Source organism: Corvus moneduloides, chromosome 7 (assembly GCF_009650955.1).
Source record: "Corvus moneduloides isolate bCorMon1 chromosome 7, bCorMon1.pri, whole genome shotgun sequence".
In the NCBI taxonomy this organism is placed as follows: domain Eukaryota; kingdom Metazoa; phylum Chordata; class Aves; order Passeriformes; family Corvidae; genus Corvus; species Corvus moneduloides.
The window spans coordinates 2589242-2606902 of NC_045482.1; the positions used below are offsets into that span (position 1 = coordinate 2589242).

The window sequence follows — 17661 nt, forward strand, 5'->3', positions numbered from 1 at the left end:
GGAAAAGGGGGAGTGCGAAGCCTGCAAGCAACCCTGTGGCAAGGTAGGTGTGCGTGTGGGAGCCTCACAAATCCAGCCCTCAGTGCTGGGCGTGGTGGGAAGTGATTCATGCACCTGTAGGTTTGCTAGGACCAGATGTGGCTGAAGGTGACCTTGGGAGCAAAGGAGTAGGGTGAAAGACTGGCTGGGAACAGGGCACTTCTGAACAGAGGCACCATGGCTTTAAAACCAAAAGTTGCATTTCCCTGCCCTTTCCTAAATCTGCTCCAGCAGAGCATTGTTGACGTAAGAGGAAAAACCCCAATGATGAGCTCTTCTGCAAATCCTGTCCCAGATGTTTCAGCTTGTCATGCCTCTAATTCATTTGCAGGATGCTTGGACTTGAACTAAAATAAAATTTATTTTCATGCTTAACTGCTCTGATATTAGAGTATCCCAAAACTCTACTTGGTCTGGGGGCTTTGCAGGAATAAGGAGGTAATATCCAAGAACTTTGAGCCAAAAATCAGCTGCACAGTTCTCCTTGAACTCTTTGGAGCAGGCCCTGTGTGATGTAATCCTTGTATTGATGACAGTGACAAGCCACTTGAGGAAAAACTGCTTCCAGGAGGGGCTGCTTTGCAAATGCATTTTAATATGGGGGAAAAAATCACCAATGAGTAGTGGAAATGCATTTGGTGGCAGAATGGGACCGTGGTGGTGCCATATCACCTGCAGTTTCATACTGACTAAAAATAGTGCTGCCCATTTTAGTTCTTCTGAGTGCTCTGAATTCTTTAAAAAATGCTGAGTGAGCATCTCTCTCAAAACCTTGTGTCTTGGTCAAGTGCCTGAAATTAGGCACCCCGGAAATGTGTAGGAATTTGCATTTCCAGGCTCCTGTCATGCCCTTGGAAGGAATTAGGAGCAATTCCCAGGGAGTATGTGCAGCCTCTCCTGGAGAATGCCGTGGGCTGCTCAACAAAAGCCTTTTTTTACCATTTCTCCATTTCTACCATTACAACACTCAAGTGGTGTTTGAATTTGTCTGCGATTGCAGCATCATCCAGGGCTGTGCATCCAGGGCTAATGCTGTCAAGTCCTCAGGCAACTGCTGCTCTACCTGAGGGAGGCAGGGCTTTAAGTTGGCTGCAGACTTTTAAATTGTACCTTCCTTGGTGCTGCAAGGGCATGTGATGTTAGAACCATGGAATTGTTAAGGTTGGAAAAGATCTCAAAGATCATCAAGTCCAACCATCAATGCAGCACCACCATGTTCACCACAAAAACACGTCCCCAAATGCCACATCCACACGTTTCTTGAACACTTCCAGGAACAGTGACTGGCACTGACTTCAGGGGGGTAAATACTCTGCCCTGTCAGGCTTGCTCCAGCTCCCCTTGTATTTCACAGCCAAGCCAGGAGTGTTCATGAGCAGTCAGCTGCATTTTATGGTGCTGCTGTGGGGACCTGCCACTTTGGCCAAGAAACCAGTGAGACATGAATGGTAAGTGTGGCCATTTCTTCTCATCCCCCCGCTGTGTTAGGGCTGGAGAGAGCCCTCAGCTCCCTGACTGATCCTGTGCAGCAGCTCCTCCACAGCAATCTTCTCCACTCATGGATCCCTTGTTTCTGCCTGTGGCACTCACAGCTGCCAGCCCTGACACGTCAGGACCTGACATGTCCGGACCTGACATGTCCTCCTGCGAGAATGTTTCCAGTACTCTTGCAGGTCATTCACTCATGGATTTCTTCTATCACTTGCCTCCGTTTTCATTTCTCATAGAGGTAACTGGGCACACTTGGGAAGCACAAGTGCACTCATTGCTACTGAAATAAAAACTCCTCCTGCTACTTGAAAGAGCATCCCAAGGAAAGGTCTGTTTGTGAATTCTGGCTGTGTGGGGAGAGTCTTTCTGCCCTGTAAGCTGCAGCCCCTGCAGGGTGATGTGAGCCGCAGCCACCGCTGCAGTACAGGGGATGAATCATGGCTCTAATCATTTGCATTGGGTAAAATCACAGAGCAGAGCTCCCCTGAGAGTTTCCTCAGCTCCATGGGCCCAGAAACAGATGCTGCTTTTCTTCTCAGTGATCTGAACCACCCTCAGTGGGTTTGCCCTTCAGCCCAGAAGAGCCCTAGCTGTTCAACCAGAGGAATAAACCAACTGAGGATGTATTAGAAGAGGGAAGAATTTGGCCTTTCCCTCCTTTGCTCCTCGGGCTATTTGCACATTGGCACACTGGGACATGTTCCTGCTCTGGTCACTTTGTCCGCAGCCTCCTGTGCCATCTGCAGGAATTACCAAGTAAAGGAATTAAAAAGCAGAAGAGTATAATGGTTTAATAAAGTCCTCATCTTGTCTTCTGGAACGGGAATGCTGTGGTGTTTGGGGAGTTGAATGCAGGTGCTCTGAGAGCCAACTGACATTGAGTTATTCTGATTTTACAGTGGTGATCTCGAACAAATTATCCTTTGGGTACTTCCCAAGGGGAATGTTTGTTGACTCAGTTCACAAAGGAAGTAAGGATGTGCATTTGCTTGGGAAAATTATTATCCAAATCATAGTGCTCTTTGAAACAGTTGTTTGACTGAATACCAAAAAGAAGCAATCAGACACTTGCTTTAGAAGGCCTTGGCAAGGCAGTGAATGGTGAAATTATAAATTTCTTCTCTCTTACCCCCTCAGAGCAGAATTATCTATATTTGGATTTCTTTTTTCAGCCCCAGAGAGGAAGTGAATGAAGTTTGCAAATCGTGTTTGGACCAAATGCAGTGAATCTGGCTGTGCCTCCTATGTGGAGTTGAACCAGAACCGTGTCCCAAGGAGCACTGCTTGTTCTCAACTCACAGACCCAAATGAAATCCCTCTCCCTCCTAAGGATATTTAGTAGAGAAAAAAAATAAGGGAATGTAGAGCTGGGAGGTTAGACATTTAGGTTTCTTCCCATTGCTATCAAAACTATACTAGGGAAGCCTTTTAGGTTAATTTTAGCTCCAGCTTCACTCCCACCATTGGAATGTCCAATCTATTTAGATTGAAGGTATGTGGGGCAAGGACTTCTCTGGATCTGTTGCCATTCCCACCTTTCCAGTGCTTCCTCACCAATCCAGAGAAGCTGTTTCTCTTCACCAAGTACCACATCTCTCTCTTCCTCTTTTCCTCTTGGTGCTTTCAGCAACCCTTGGATCAAAACTCCTCTGCTCCTCTTCTGTCCCTGGGCGGAGTTTGGCAAGGACTCCTTCAAGATGGTTTTCATTTTTGAGGTATGAAGTTGGTTTGTGGCCGAAAGAAATGCCATGTACAGGAATATTTTTGGATGTCCTTTGTGGAATTTGTTGAGTACAGTCGTGTCTTCCATTGTTTGCCAAGTGCTTCGAGGATGATCTTGGTGTTACCAGACACCTGAGGGGGACCAGAGCTCTTCCAGCTGACCAGAGCCCATTAGACAAGTCCATATTTCAGATTTGTGCTGGTCCTTTTGTGCAGTGAGCAGTTCCCTGTGCTGTCATTGTTTCCCTCTGTACCTGCCTTTTCTCTTTCCTCTCATCTCTGGCTGTTCTTTCTAGGTATCACTAACTTGGGGAATTCAATGATTAGTTGAATAATGAGTGTTCAAGACAGATTAGTGCCCTGAAATCTGGTGAAATCTGATCCATTCATTTGGTGGATCATTTGGTGGATTTGGTGTGTTTCACGGAAATCAGTCAGTGAGAACCCCAGGACTGATTTCCTGGAGGGAAGGGAAGATGCAAGAAGCTGAGCAGCTAGATCAGTCCCTGAGATTTTGACTTATATATATATTTTTCACCTCTTTCATGTAATTTACTTGGACAGGTAGGTCTAATTGAGACATTCATAAGTATTAAAACCCCCCTAATTCCAAATCAGCAATGGCAGGAAGATGCATGCTGTGGCTGTGAATGCTTTCTTCCCAGCCATTCCCTGTGAACTCGGGGAAGTCAGACTGGCCTGGCAAGTGGCCTAAGTCTGCTGCTGCTGACACCTCTCCAGCAGAAGTGGTGTGTGGGCAGACAGGGAGTTTCATCATGGGGAGGAGGAGGAGGCATGCATCACCTTTTGTTTAAGCAGAAGCATCTTTTTGGAATGCTATCCATTTTATCGGTTAGGGCTTGGACAGGGAGCATCCAGGAGAGGCTGGATATTGTAATTAACACAAGTGGAGGCAGGCTGCTGCATCTGCCCGCCCGCCCGGAGAGGAAGAACCTGTTGAATTTGCTAGGAGCTATTGCTGTGAGGACAAGAGCCACAGTTCCTGGGAGTACAGCAGCCACAAGTGGATGGAGTAGCTGCTTCAGAGCTATGCTGTGGGGAAGAGGCAGAGGCCTGGATATTGGACACTGTATGCCCTTTTGGGTTAGAGCCTCCACTTTTGCCTCCTAAGCACGGGGAGGAGGAACACGCAGCCCCCTCACTTTCGGTCGTGTCAGCCAAGGATGGCTGCGCTCTCTCAGCACCTCAGGATCCTGCTCTGGAAGAACTGGCTGAGTGTCAAGAGGCAGCCGGTGAGTGTGGGAACACAGGAGTGCAGGAGGGGGAACCTGGAAACACCGGGAGCTGAGGAGTGAGGGGGGCACTGCAGGGAGGGAGGTCGTGCTGTTAGAATGGGAGGGTGGTGGTAGAGGCAGAAGGAAGGAGGGGAATGGCATGGAAGTGAAGGTGGATCTTGTGTTGGAGCTCATGCATGAGGGCTCAGGAGTTCAGATGGAGTACCATGGATGCCGCTCTTGTTCCCTCGGGACAATGTCTGTGCAAACAAAACCATGCACAGACTCGTGGGCAGCCCTGAGTTAAGGCTGCAGTTCTGTACCTGCTGCTGTGTGAGCAGACCCTGTGGTTGGTGTACAGCCTCTGAGGAGCACCCGGGATTTGGGGGTGATGGGGGCTGTCCTTACACAGAGCCATTTGTAAAGGATGGATAAAGAAAAAAGTAGCTCTGAGAGATGCAGGTAGGACAGATTTCCAGTGCAGTCCAGTGTGCTGCAAATCAAACACCCCAATGGTCTTTCTTTCCAAAAGACAAAGCATTGCCAGCAATGTCCAGAGAGTGATCTGAGCTGCAGCAGCAGCAGGGAGGCAAATGTTTCTTTGGGAGGCATTGCAGGGCCAGGCAGAGTAGTTTTGTCCCAGACCAGTTTTGGTACAGCTGTGTGTGGTATTTTCAGCAGAAGCCTGGGCAGTTCAGGGAGCTGTACCATAACCTGTGCTCTGGTAACCCAAACATGGCGGGGTTTAAACTTGCCTTGGTGGAATGGATGCCTTGGCAGGCACAGGAAATGCTGACCAAAGAGAAATGTCCATGGAGGGCATGATGTGAGGGTGAAGTGAAAGGCCTTGTATGACTGTGTGCTTCTGCAAGGTCTGTTCCAGCTCACCCTGCCCTATCTCTTGGTTTGGGGCCTGATTCAGAGAGGTGCTGAGTGCCTCCGACTCCTCCTGGTGCTCCACTGGAGCTGTGGATATGCTGTTCACCTTAAGAGCGTTCCTCACTGCTGCAAAATACACTCTTCCTGAGATGCAGAAGAATCCCAATAAATTACCTCTAATTTCTCAAGAGAAATTGTAACAGCCTTGTTAAAAGCAGAAGGCTTAGGTCCCTCTTAGCTCTTGTGTACCCAGAGTAAATGCCAACTAAGCCCTACCTGTGCTTCTGACCACAGTCTGACTTGCTGTAATTCTGGCTTCCTGTGGAGTTGAAATATCAACTCTGTAGAACTGAAATGTCAATTAAAATAAAAATCTGGCCACTGCTGACTATTTTATGGCATGCATGCCTTGCAACCCTCCTTAATTTCCTTCTCTTGCTCCAAATTAGGGAGATTGCTCAGACTGGAGAGGGTGTGAGGAGGTAAACTCAGATCTTTTTGGGAGCAAAGTTGGGCCTGAGTGCCAAAGGGAACTGGAGATATTGGTGCCTCTTGCATGCTGCACTTCATTATTTAAACAGAGGCAGGAGAGGGAGAGAAAATGTGCACTCACCAAGAGATCCTAAGGAAGCTCTGAGAGATTAAATCAATTTTTAGCAGTGAAATAATCCAGCAGCTAAGGGATTATGCAACCTACATCACAGTTCTTAATGTCCCAAGAGCCAGGTTGGTTGTGGTTCCATTCGAGTCAACATGTTCCACCTGCAAGCAGTTTGGCCAGGGTGGTTGTCTTGTTTTTGTTCACTGGAAATGCCTGGGACAGTGAGAATACTGTGATGTTGCAACTGATGTGCCCAGCTACTATTAAACCCAATTAAGTCAAAGGACAGAGATACCGAGGGAAGAGATGTCTGGAAAGTGAGGAGTATAAGCACCATTTTAGCTCAAAATGGGGAGGGACAACGATTTTCCTGAGTAGGAACAATCAGTATTCATTTATTGTCCCAGGAATGTGACAGATGTCTGGCCCTTCCTTTAGGCAGCTTCTGACTAATATCAGTTTCTGTGCTGTTACCCCATAATTTTACTTTAGCCTGTGTGGTGCTAAACAAGGAGGACACATTAATAATACCATTTGCATGCGAATTAATCACAGTTAAACTGCATGTTTGGGGACTGATTATAGGGAAAGCATCTGATATAAAAAATTACTAAAATATGTCAGTGTCAGTGATGGATCTTGTTACAAATTGGCAGTGTATACATAAAAAGCAGGAAGGGTACTGTCTGTCAGAGCTAAAATGTTGCTGAATGCTGAAATTATAGGAGCACCCTGTGGAGCGGTGTGTGGGGAGGTGCCTCGTGGTTTGATGTCTGTCACTTGCCTATTTTGGGGCATGAATTTGCTCCTACTTTCAAGCCTGTGTCACCTCATCAGGGATGATAGGGACGGAGCTGCTGTAGAACAACCGTCTTTAAGCTGAATTGCTCTCCAGGATTTGTTTGTCTGTCTGTTTGGCTTTATGTTCCAGTGAGTGTTACAGGAACTGAAAACACGGTTATGGGCTTGGAATTACTTTGGAAAAACAGTTTTGGGTAATATGTGCTGATCTGAAAAAAATAGCAACACAACAATGAAAAATGGGATTATTTTGAAGAAAGACATCTTTGCAGTTACAAAAATTGGCACTAAGATAGAACAACAATTTTGTAGCACAGAGTAGTTTGAGCTTAACTACTGATGGATGGAAAACTCTTAATCTAGTAGGCATGGGAGCAAGCTAGCCAGCTAATGCAAAAGCAGGGGATTATTTGAATAATTGCGATTTCCTAGCTCACAAAACTCCAAGGTTTGTGTTTTAAGATTTTGGGCCTCCTCCCTAGATTGGTTTACCATACTAGATGATTAGCAGACTGTGTTTTTTTATTTCTTGTCCACTGAAAGGGGCAATCCTCGTGTCAGAGAAAAGAGTTCTCTACATGTTCATGTGTTTTTCAACATGCTAGACCAATTCTACATCATTTCTCTTCCATCTTAGATTAGATATTAGGAAAAAATCTTTCTCTGTGAGAGTGGGGAGGCCCTGGCACAGGGTGCCCAGAGAAGCTGTGGCTGCCCCATCCCTGGAAGTGTCCAAGGCCAGGTTGGACGGGGCTTGGAGCAGCCTGGGCTAGTGGAAGGGGTCCCTGCCCATGGCAGGGGGGTGGAACTGAATCAGCTTTAAGGTCCCTTTAACCAAAACCATTCTGGGATTCATCTCAGCTCACCTGTATGGACTGCTACAGTCTGGAAATGGAAAGGTGACAGGGATTTGGGCTGCTGGGGTCAGAAGTTCTTATAAGGGATCTTATCTTGATGATGGGTGTTCCTGTGTGCCTTCTGTAGGCTGGCTGCACAACTCCATAAACCCCTTCCTTTACCATCTTGTAAATGACCACTGGGAAAATCCTTCCTTCCAGCTCTACCATGAGGCCCAACTGTTTGTGAAGAACAGCGAAATTTTGGGGGAAAAAATGCTGTAGGCTTGTCAAACACTTTAATTTTGGGGTGTAATTCAAACAAAGTTATATTAACCCATAATCTCACTGAAAGTGAAACCAACCTTTCACACTGCAGCTGCTCAATCTTTCGGTTGGTGCTTCTCAGCGTGCCTTTACTGTGACATAGCAGTGTCTTAAAGCTGGGTAAACACTGTCCCCCATAATTATCAGCCAGACTGAAACCTTGTGCTGTTTCCAGCCTTGTTATTTGCTCTTAAAATCTTCGGTAGTTTTTCTTCCTGAATAGATAAAGCTTGGATTTTAATTGTATGCATACCAAGACAGGTGTGATTTACAATGCACCTTATAACTCATTTAGGGCACCGCTTGTACATTCCAGACAGGCTCTGGGACACATCAGTGTGACAAACGTAACCGATATATTTTCATTGCTGTTTTATAGGTATGGTCGTTTGTTTTAATTTCCTGGCCTGTGGTTGTTTTCATAATCTTGGCCATTATCCGTCTCAAATTCCCTCCAGAACCACAGCAAAACTGTAAGTAACTGGTTTGGTTTTATGTCTGTGGGGTTTAGTTCTCATTTCAGTGACTGATGTGTTCATTTGATGTGTTTTGTTACTTTTACAAATTTGGCTCCATGTAGTTTCCAGTGGAGATTTCCTGGGATGCATCATGCTGTAAATAAAATGTGTGTGTTCCTCTGAGGTTGTTTTTGCTCATGATTTTTTTTTTTCAAATTAGCTTTATAATTAGAAAACAACTTTAAAGAACTGTCTCATCGAGATTTATTCGGACACTGCTGTGTAGACAGCAATATAAATTTCCAGGATAAATGGAGGGAGAAGAGGGTAGCTGGGGGAGATCTTACTCAGTAAAATGAGTGAGGGCAGAGGCTGCAAGTGTGATTATGGAGGTGAGGTAGAAACATGACACTGGTCAACGTGAATGCCACAGGCAAAATGTGCACATTAAAGGATCTTGCTGCTAAGGCTCAGCTGAAGAGCAGTAACTTGCTTGGCTCCTGTGACCTGATGGTGTAGGTGAGCCCTTGTAATAAAAGTAGCAGCTCTTTGGGTTGGTCAGTAGCTGTTGGGGGTCAAATGGGTGAAGAGTTTGCACAAGCTGGTTCTTGCTTGCAGGCCTTGCTCCTTGGGTCAGGAAGTGCCCATCTCAGAGCAGGGATGCACTTGGATGTGCGCTACAGCACTTCTGCTGATTAGTGAGTCCTTGCCGCCATCAGAAGCATGTCCCAGCCCTGGGCACTTTTGTTCATGAAGTTACAGAGTAAAGCAGAGCAAGGCGTTTATCCAGGTGGGAGCTTTTTTACCTTTCACAGTGGTAGTTTTGAGTTGAATCAAATCATAGAGCCGTAGAATGGTTTGGCTTAGAAGGGACCTTGAAGATTTTCAACACCTGGCTGATAGCAGAGGCACTGCCATGGATGACCCACATCAGGCTGTCATGGACCTGGCATGGGCAATGCTGGGGTTTTGTGTTTGGGGCAGGGAGACTGAGGCAGGAGGAGAGGAGACAGTGTCTGGCAGCAGAGGAGACAAGCAGCTGGCTCCCAGTGTTTATATCCCATGTGTCAGACGTGGTTGGGAGGGATCTGCATCTGACCACCGGGAATGTTCACCCTGGTGAGTGACAGGTGTGATTCTCTGATTAGAAACTCTTCGATCCTCTGTGAGGTGTGAGAAAGGAGCACACAGTGGCCAATATCAGACATGCAGTTAGGATAGCCCATGTTACAGAGAGTTTACAGCCTAATCCCAGTGAAGCTTTGTGTGCCTCCTTCTGTAGGCAGGGATGGAGAGCCAGAGCAAGTACTTCCTGAAAGTATTGTAGGAATTCTGTAATGGAAAAGGACATTCTTGATGTGTTGGGATCATTTTTTAGCCCCAAGCCCATCTGCCATCAGCAAAAGACCTCTTTAGGCATGTTGTATATTCCAGGTTCTCCCAAATTCCCTTGAACCAGTTGGAGCAGGCAAGACAGGACACGTACTTTGTGAAAACCCTGGATTTTGCCAAGTGTGGAAATGGCAAACCTCCCACGTTGCCCCAGCAGTTGTACTTCCTGTGCCCCATAAATCACATAAGTTGGATGTCAGGAGAGCCATCTGGATGGGGAAATATTTATTCTTTTATTTGTCACAGTTAGTAGTTTGAATCTGTATTTATTTGGAGCATTTTTCCTCTGGATGATCACATCTCTGCCTTAATGAATTAACAGGAATAATCTTAGGAACTGCAAGTAGCTCCATCACTTGTGCTTTGCAGGAAAGGGGAAGATGGGGCAGTATCTTTGGATGAGTTCCCTTTCCTTCTGCAGATTAATTTTATTTTAGTACAATTCTCAGTAAGTATGGGAGTAGGCATCTGTCTCTCTTAGAAGTGGATGATAGGAACTCTCTATTGCAAGAGAGGCTTTTTTGCTGGAAAATAATGGGTTTGGTGTATTCTTGTGATACAGATGTTCAGAGACCATCTAAGAATCCCGAGGGGATAGAGAAGGCTGTTAACCAGAGCATCTTACACCCAGTCTCTGCTGCTGTTCTAGTTAAATAAGAACAGTTGCTTGACAATTACTCTTTTCCTTTTTTTTTTTTCTTTGGTGACAACTGGAAAAAATGTATCAAACTTTTTGCTTGACAAGCAAAAGATAAATCACTTGGGAACTTTCCTTTTTGACAGAAAAGCAAGCAGGGGTGGACACATCTAGGAAGACTGTTACAGGAGGGAATTTTATTCATTTTATTCATAAAATTCACCTTATGCTGAGTTCCAGTGCCTGCCTTAAGACAGAATCGTTAAGTAGTGACAAGAAGCTGTTTCCAGTTCTGCTGTCAAGAGATTATTGCAGGTAGACAAAAGTCAGGAAGCACAGAATCAATGGCACAGAGATGGAATAAGCTACGCAGATGCTGAGGTTTGGAGCCTTAGAGATAACCCCACAGAAAATCCCACTCCATAAGCTTATCTCTTGTATTCAGGGCCACAGAAATATCATGAAATCCTTTTTTTTTTTTCCAATTAAAACAGCTCCAATTCGAGACAGTAATTTTTTCTGAAGGGCAGCTAATACACATTCAGTAGATGGAGGATTATGTGGAGAAATTACCTGGCAAATATCAGTCAAGAGTGAACAAATGGCAAGGGTTTCCTGCAGGAGCAAGTTGCTTGTGCTGAATTACATTGTGTAGCACTTAATGCAAAGGGAGCTTGTGCCAGGCTGAGCTTCAGAGGGAAATGACATGCCAAATAAATGTCACCACTCAAGAGATGCTCATAGGAGAACCAAGAACTGAGGAAAACAGGGAGCTGAAATCTGATAAATAATTTTCTTCACAACTAAAGCATCTTGTATCTAAGAGGTAAAAAAACCCCGTATCTCTTCTTTATTCAGGGATTCTGTTTGATGATGCGTTTCCAGGTCAGCAGAGATTGTTGTCAGGAGAAATGAAAAAGAGATTTCACTGCATATCCAGTTTCTGTGATGATCCCAGAGTCTTACAAACAAAATCCCCGCACAATTTACCATTCACATTGCAGTTGTGACTTCTGACCTTTTTATTTCAGCCTTGGTCTTTACTAGGAGGCATTGGGATGTGTATGTGTGGAACAGGAAGCTCTGGACTAGAAGCCTGCAGGTGAAAGCCCCTGGGTTTGATGGTATCATCCAGACTTTTGTGCCTATATCACCTTTTTCTACAGTAGGGACAGAAGTCCCTTTCTATCCTACAGGTTTTAGCAAGGTATGGGAATTGTGTACGAGATACAATCTGTCCCTCAGGGCTCAGCCCACTCAGTCTGCAGAGGAGCCCAATTACGCTCCTTGCTTTAACGAGCCCTGTCACACCCTGTCACACCCTCCCCGCCCGCTTTCTTCCTCTCTTGCTGGCCTCCTCTCCCCTGCTGTCAGTTCGACCTCATCAGTATTCCCGGTCGTAGCTCTGCTGGGTGTGGTCAGTCCTCCACTCGCTCAGAAGCCCTGCTCAGCTGGGCTGTGGAGAAGGTGTGGGACAAACCTCACTCTGTTAGACCCCGGGTGTACTCCTGTGGCACTCCCAGGGACAGCTGGGCTGTGCAACCCACGCCTCATTCACAGACAGTTCTTCTTCATGGACAGAAGCTGTGCTCTCGGGTCTGGTCTTAAATCCACCACATTCTGCCAGGGAATCTGGTGGATTCGCAGTGGAGCACTTTCTACCCTTCAGCTCTGCCCAGAATTTCCACCCAGATTTCCCCAGCGTTGTGGAGATGCCTGCAAGGGGGCATTGCATCCACTCAGAGATGTCTGTCAGAGACTCAGCAGCAGAGTCCTCCACGAGGCTGCTCTTTGCAGCCAATATTCTGGGGGAATATCATCAGAATTGGGCAGTAGGCTGCTGGCCAGTAGCAGCACAGCTATTTGGGTCTAGCTTAGAGCCAGAGCTGTGTGGCACAACACTACGTAGGAACAGATACCCTGCTCTCATTCTTGGCTCCAGTGCTCCTGGGAGAAGGAAGGCCCAGGATAGGAGCTCTCTCTGAGCTACATCTCATTCAGTCTTACTGTGATGGGTAGCTAGGATTTGAACAGCTCCACAATTGGCTGGAAAAATCCGTATGAGCCCCTGAACAGAGATCTCTGATGCCTTAGAAGGTATCTCACCTGGAGGTGAGAAAACTCTGAAAATATGCTGTACTTTATAGGAATTTGCCTCATAGTTGGAGGGACCTATACTCATCTCTTTTCCCAGTAATGTGGAAAAATTAATAGGTTCCCATGCTAATTACAGGGAGTTGGGATGATGGCTCAGCTGCACAGGCCACTCCATTCATTTGGATGTCATGGGTATTTATGCAAGTCATAATCCACCCCCAGGGTTCAGCCTATTCTGCACACAGACAAGCACACATCAGACTTCAGGCTCTCCTTCACCACTTGCCTGTGGTGGAGCAGCCCCACTGCTTGTGTTCCTTTACATTGCTTCATTGTCCTCCTTTCTCTACACATCAGATTTTTGTCTGTGCTCATCTGCAGTGATTAGCAAAATGCCTCATCAGGTCTCTGGCTTTGGCATGACCTTTGTTTTGTTTCATGCTGTTGTGCCAGGGAGCAGACTGCCATATAACCCTCTGTTCCATTAAAATAAAGCTGAAGGGGGTATGGATTGTATTAATTAACCCCACATTTGCTGGAACAGTCATACACATTGATCTCCTTGCATGTAGAAGCAGTGCCCAGCCATACAGTTTCTTGTCTTCCCCTTAGCTTGGAGACCAGTTGCCTAAAGAGAGAACTGTGATGTTTGTAACGCCTCCCTTGTCATAAATCTCCACACTTCCTTTTCTTTCCACAGACTCTTCCGCCTTCTGGGGTGTGACTGAAGGATGTTCAGAGTTGGAGATGGGAACTCCTGACTTACCGCTGTGTTTTTTCCTTCCCCATTCAAGCAGGGCCTTGGGGCGGTCACTTAATTCTAATTGACTTCCTGAAACATCTCAATCCAGGTGCTGGGATCTAAAAGGGCAGAAGTATTTTTCCAAAGGTGCTGAGCAGTTTGGCTTAGACTGAAATTATTAGTTGTTGGTGCCTGTGTTTCTGGAAAAGAGGTCACTTTTGTTTAAAGAATCTAAACCTGGGCTCTGGAGGCACTCAGCATTGAAAGATGGTGGTTGGGTAAACACAGTTTCTGTGCAGGTATTTTTTCAAGAGTCTAGATATGGATTTAAGCTTTTAGGTTCCAGCTTCTTGCTGGGCAGTGTCCTGACTCTCTTCTTAGGTCCTGTTTGTGTAGTCCCCTGCTGCTCATACAGACAAGAGCAAGCTGGCTGCGTTACAAGACCAGGTTAGCCTTGTCTGCATTAAATATTGCTTTTAAAAAGCCCTGTAGGAAAAGGGCTTGTTTGCAGTTCCTGCTTTCTCCTGGTGTGTTTGTGCTTCAGGCAGTGGAGCATCCCTTCCTAGCACTGCCAACCTCCTCAGCTCTGCCCCGTGGTGCAGACAGCAGCTGTCATTTCCCCACCTTGACTGAGTTTGCAATACCTCTTTGAAGGGTTCCAGGTTCCACCTCCCCTCCTTTGTTCTTGTCTTTGGTTTGGGGATTCTTTCTCCTCCCTTTACACCTGCTGCTCTTTGGCTCCTTTGTGATTTTTATGCTCTCTGCTCTTTATGTTCTCCCTGATCAGTCCGTGAACCTGTTGCAATCAGATCCAAGTGCTGATTTTTAATTTATTAAATAAGGAGGTGGAAGTGGAAGGTCTGTGGGCGAGCAAAACCAGCTTGCCCAGTCTTAATAAGCGTGGAAGTAGATGCTGTCTGCTCTGGGCTGGTCTTATTGCAGAGCCTGAAGTGCTTGGGGGAAGAATTAGGCAATGAAATGAAATGTTTCCTCCGTGGAGGCCACCGAGGGAGGGAGGAGCCTGGCTGTAAGTTGTCTGCTGCTTTGATTGCACTGTCGTAGGCAGGCAGCTGAGGACATCATGAGAAAAAAAGGATCCTGTTGCTGTAAAGATAAAAAAATGCGGAGTTTTGAATCTTACCTAGGCACCATGTGTGTCCTGGGGGAGGGTTGAGTGGAGTTATCTGGGGTCCTGCTGAGCTTTCATTTCAAAAAACAGGAGATGGAAAAGGAGGCTGTTGTGAGGTGGGGATCAGTCTGTTCTGCAATGTCTCAAGTGAAAAGATGAAACATCCTTAGATTGTGCCAGGGGAGGGGCCAGATTAGATATTAGAAAAAAAAAATTGCACTGAAATGTCACAGCAATAGAAGTGCCATGGCAATTAAATATTCTCTTTTAATAGGTAAGGCATAAGCCAGCTGGGTATTCACGTGTAAAAAGTACCCTGCTTAAAAATGAATCTCATCCCATAGATTTGATGATTTGGTTTAATTTTTGGAGAGAGGTTCAAAGTCCCAGCGTTAGCATAAAGCTTTCCACAAAAAAAACCCAGGCAGCTGAAGTTGTTGCTGATAAATAGGTGTGAACAAAGCTGGAAACGAGCAGTTGCATGTGGTTGGAGGGAAACAGGATCTTTGTCATGTCATGAAACAGGCACTTTTGTCTTTTTGACTGTTGAAAAAGCAGAGGAATAAAGTTTAAAGTGGTGCTGTGTGACAATGAGGAAGACTAGAATGGAGGCGAGAAGGTTGTGTGTACACAAACACAGCCAGACATTTGCCATGGAAAGTTGGGAGGAGGTCACCAGAGCAGGAAATATTCTCACCAGAAGTTTTGGTGACTCTTGAGATAAATATGGATCACAGCTGATAAACAGTTTGGGGTCTTTTGCTGCTGTGGGTTAGACCCCCGCTGCTCAAGGATGATTTGAAGAGAGTGTGTAGGAACACAGAGCACAGAGTGTTCCCTCCGCTACGAAAGTCCTGGAAGGTTTAAGGTTTCTTCAGCCAGAAGCTGAAGGGGTTTAATCCAAGTAATCATATTTAGTAGCCACTGACAAATCCGTTTTTGTGAATTTGTCTAATTCTTTTGAAATCAGTGTCTCTATCCCATGGCAGTAAGTTTCACAACATTTTGATATTTGTTGCAAAAAGGTATTTTCGGTCCTGTTTGCCATTTACCTCCTGATCTCGCTGTGTTCTGCTGTGCCCGTGTTGTGAGGGGTGATCATTTTCTCACCCTTTTAATCACTGATTCCTGACTTTATTTATTTCTTTATCAAACCACATTTTGCCCATCTTTTCCCTAGCTGAAAAGTCCCAGCTATGATGTCCCCTCATATGATTTGGCAAAGATTGAATGCATTTTCAATTAAACACAATACTTCCTGATGAAGCCATTTGCTCATTAATGCCTCTAATTCTCTAGTAGGAGAGCTGAGGTTTGTATGGATTTTTTATGAACTGTGGGAGGAATTTGGAAGGACTTAGAGCATATGAAATGCCAGAGTGTGTGAATTCTGAAGGCAAGAGAATTTTTTCATGCCCAAGGAGAGTGGTGGTGATATGACCCTAAGCTAGGGGTGGATAGAAACCAGAAAAACTCGGCTGGGGGCTGCTGTGTTCATGGTGCTGTGCCTCTGATCTGCTGGATTCCTGGCTGGATCAGATAAATGGCTGGGCTCAGCTATAATGCAAATGCCAGAAACCTCAGTGCAATGGAAGCAGCAAAATCAATGTGGCAACATGAAACATGGTCTATTTAGGTTTAAACATTTGGGTCAATTTCAATTAATCTTACAGACCATAGTGAAATAGTAATTTTCATCCCTCTTGTATGACATTTAGAACCACCCTGACATTTCTCATTGTTATTATACCAAGCACCTTTACCTGAAGAAAACAAAATGGTTTTGCTCATGTTGAAGGGAAGTGTGCTGGAATTTACAACATTCAGAAAAATAGGATAAATTAATTTTCTTTGTTTTTATTCTGGATGAGAGCAGATGGGGAAATGCCAGAACTTCCAGTGGCATGCGAGCATTAATTGGTATCTTATGTTTATTATTACTGCTCTGCATGCCTTGTTTCTTTCCAGCTCTTGGAGATGTGGCTGGCCTGGTTAGATGCTACTGAACAGGGAGAACCAGCCCATGCAGCACCAAGCCTTTGGCCTCCTCTGCCCTTTGGGATGCCTGTCTTTCCTTCAGTTTTGGAGCCCTGCTTTTAGTAGGGATAGGAAATCAAAGCTCTCTGTGAGAAGGCACAGTAAAAGCCTCTGGGCTTGAGATTCTGCTGCTGGCAGACCCAAAGTCAGTCTTTACTAACAGGATACAGATCTGGGCTTGGATTTTGATTGCAGAGGTGTCAATTTGACCAGAAGTGTGAGAGGGTGACCTCTCAGCTCAGACATGTGGCAGCAGTGGGTGCAGTGATCTCTCCCCCTTGACTCACAGGCTCCGTAGTAAAATCCCCCAAGGGAAATTGTAGTTTTAGCAAATTAAGAGGTTTAAAGCTAAAGGCAGTGGGGAGATTGAAAAAAAGTTGTCATGTGTTGTGGATCTGTTCTGTTGTGGGATGTGGAATCATAAATTTGGGGCTGGGATATGGCATTGCCATAGATTTGAGTGGGAGAAGAAGCTGCCTGTGGAAGACTAAGGGATTCCCAACAGTAGAAATACTGCAAAAGTCTCCAGTGGGGGTGTTACACTTCAGATTGGGAAACTATTGCCATGGGAGGGCTGTCCTTTAAAATTTGCAGAGCAGGTACAACTCTCCTTCTGTCACATTTCCTAGCTGGTGCTTACACTGTGTACTGATGTCACTGGCGTGCTGGATAAACCTCAGCCAGGGCAGGGACAGGTAGTTACGGAGGTCTCCTGAAGCTGCTTCCTCCCTGGCCATCCAGGCAGTGGTTCCAGGGCCAGCAGGGAATTTGTTGGTGTGGGCAGGACCGCCCGTGTGGCTCTGTGGGGTCACGTCTCCTCACCACGAGCAAGGGGATGGAGGGAGGGAGGATGGAGCAGGGAGAGCATTGATCTCATGACTCGCCTTGGCATCAGTAAATTCCTTCCTTTGCAGGATGTAGGGCTGAGAACCAGCATGGGTCTAACTCACACCACGTGGAAATCTGGCCCAGACATTTTGGAATTTTCTGTGTCATGGTCTTTCTCAAAAAGCTTCCTTAATTCTCTAACTGCTGTCAGAGCCCAGGCCTCTTCCAGAAGAGTCCTCCCTGGCACTGCCACTGCCCCTGTGCCAGGAGCATCGTGGGGTAACACTGGCTCATGCCTGCAGTGACTCAGGGATGGATCAGGCCCCATGGCTGCATCCAGCCACCAGCAAACTGCTCAGCATCTGCTGCGAGCTGGCAGAGCCTCGCTGAGTGCCTCAACCTCATGGGCC

The 17661-nt window shown here is 46.0% G+C and overlaps 1 protein-coding gene across 2 annotated transcripts in view; it reads left to right on the forward strand.

Annotated features, from left to right (window-relative positions):
• The window catches only part of ABCA12 (ATP binding cassette subfamily A member 12), a 104327-nt gene that overhangs the window by 19924 nt on the left and 66742 nt on the right, over positions 1 to 17661 (forward strand). The window contains exons 1-2 of one of the 2 annotated variants that reach the window (XM_032114070.1): positions 4106 to 4505; positions 8311 to 8404. In XM_032114070.1, coding sequence (XP_031969961.1) covers positions 4437 to 4505; positions 8311 to 8404 — 163 coding nt within the window. In that variant the 5' untranslated portion in view covers positions 4106 to 4436. Of the gene's footprint in view, positions 1 to 4105; positions 4506 to 8310; positions 8405 to 17661 lie in introns of those variants that run through there. The other variant, XM_032114071.1, reaches the window with a different exon arrangement.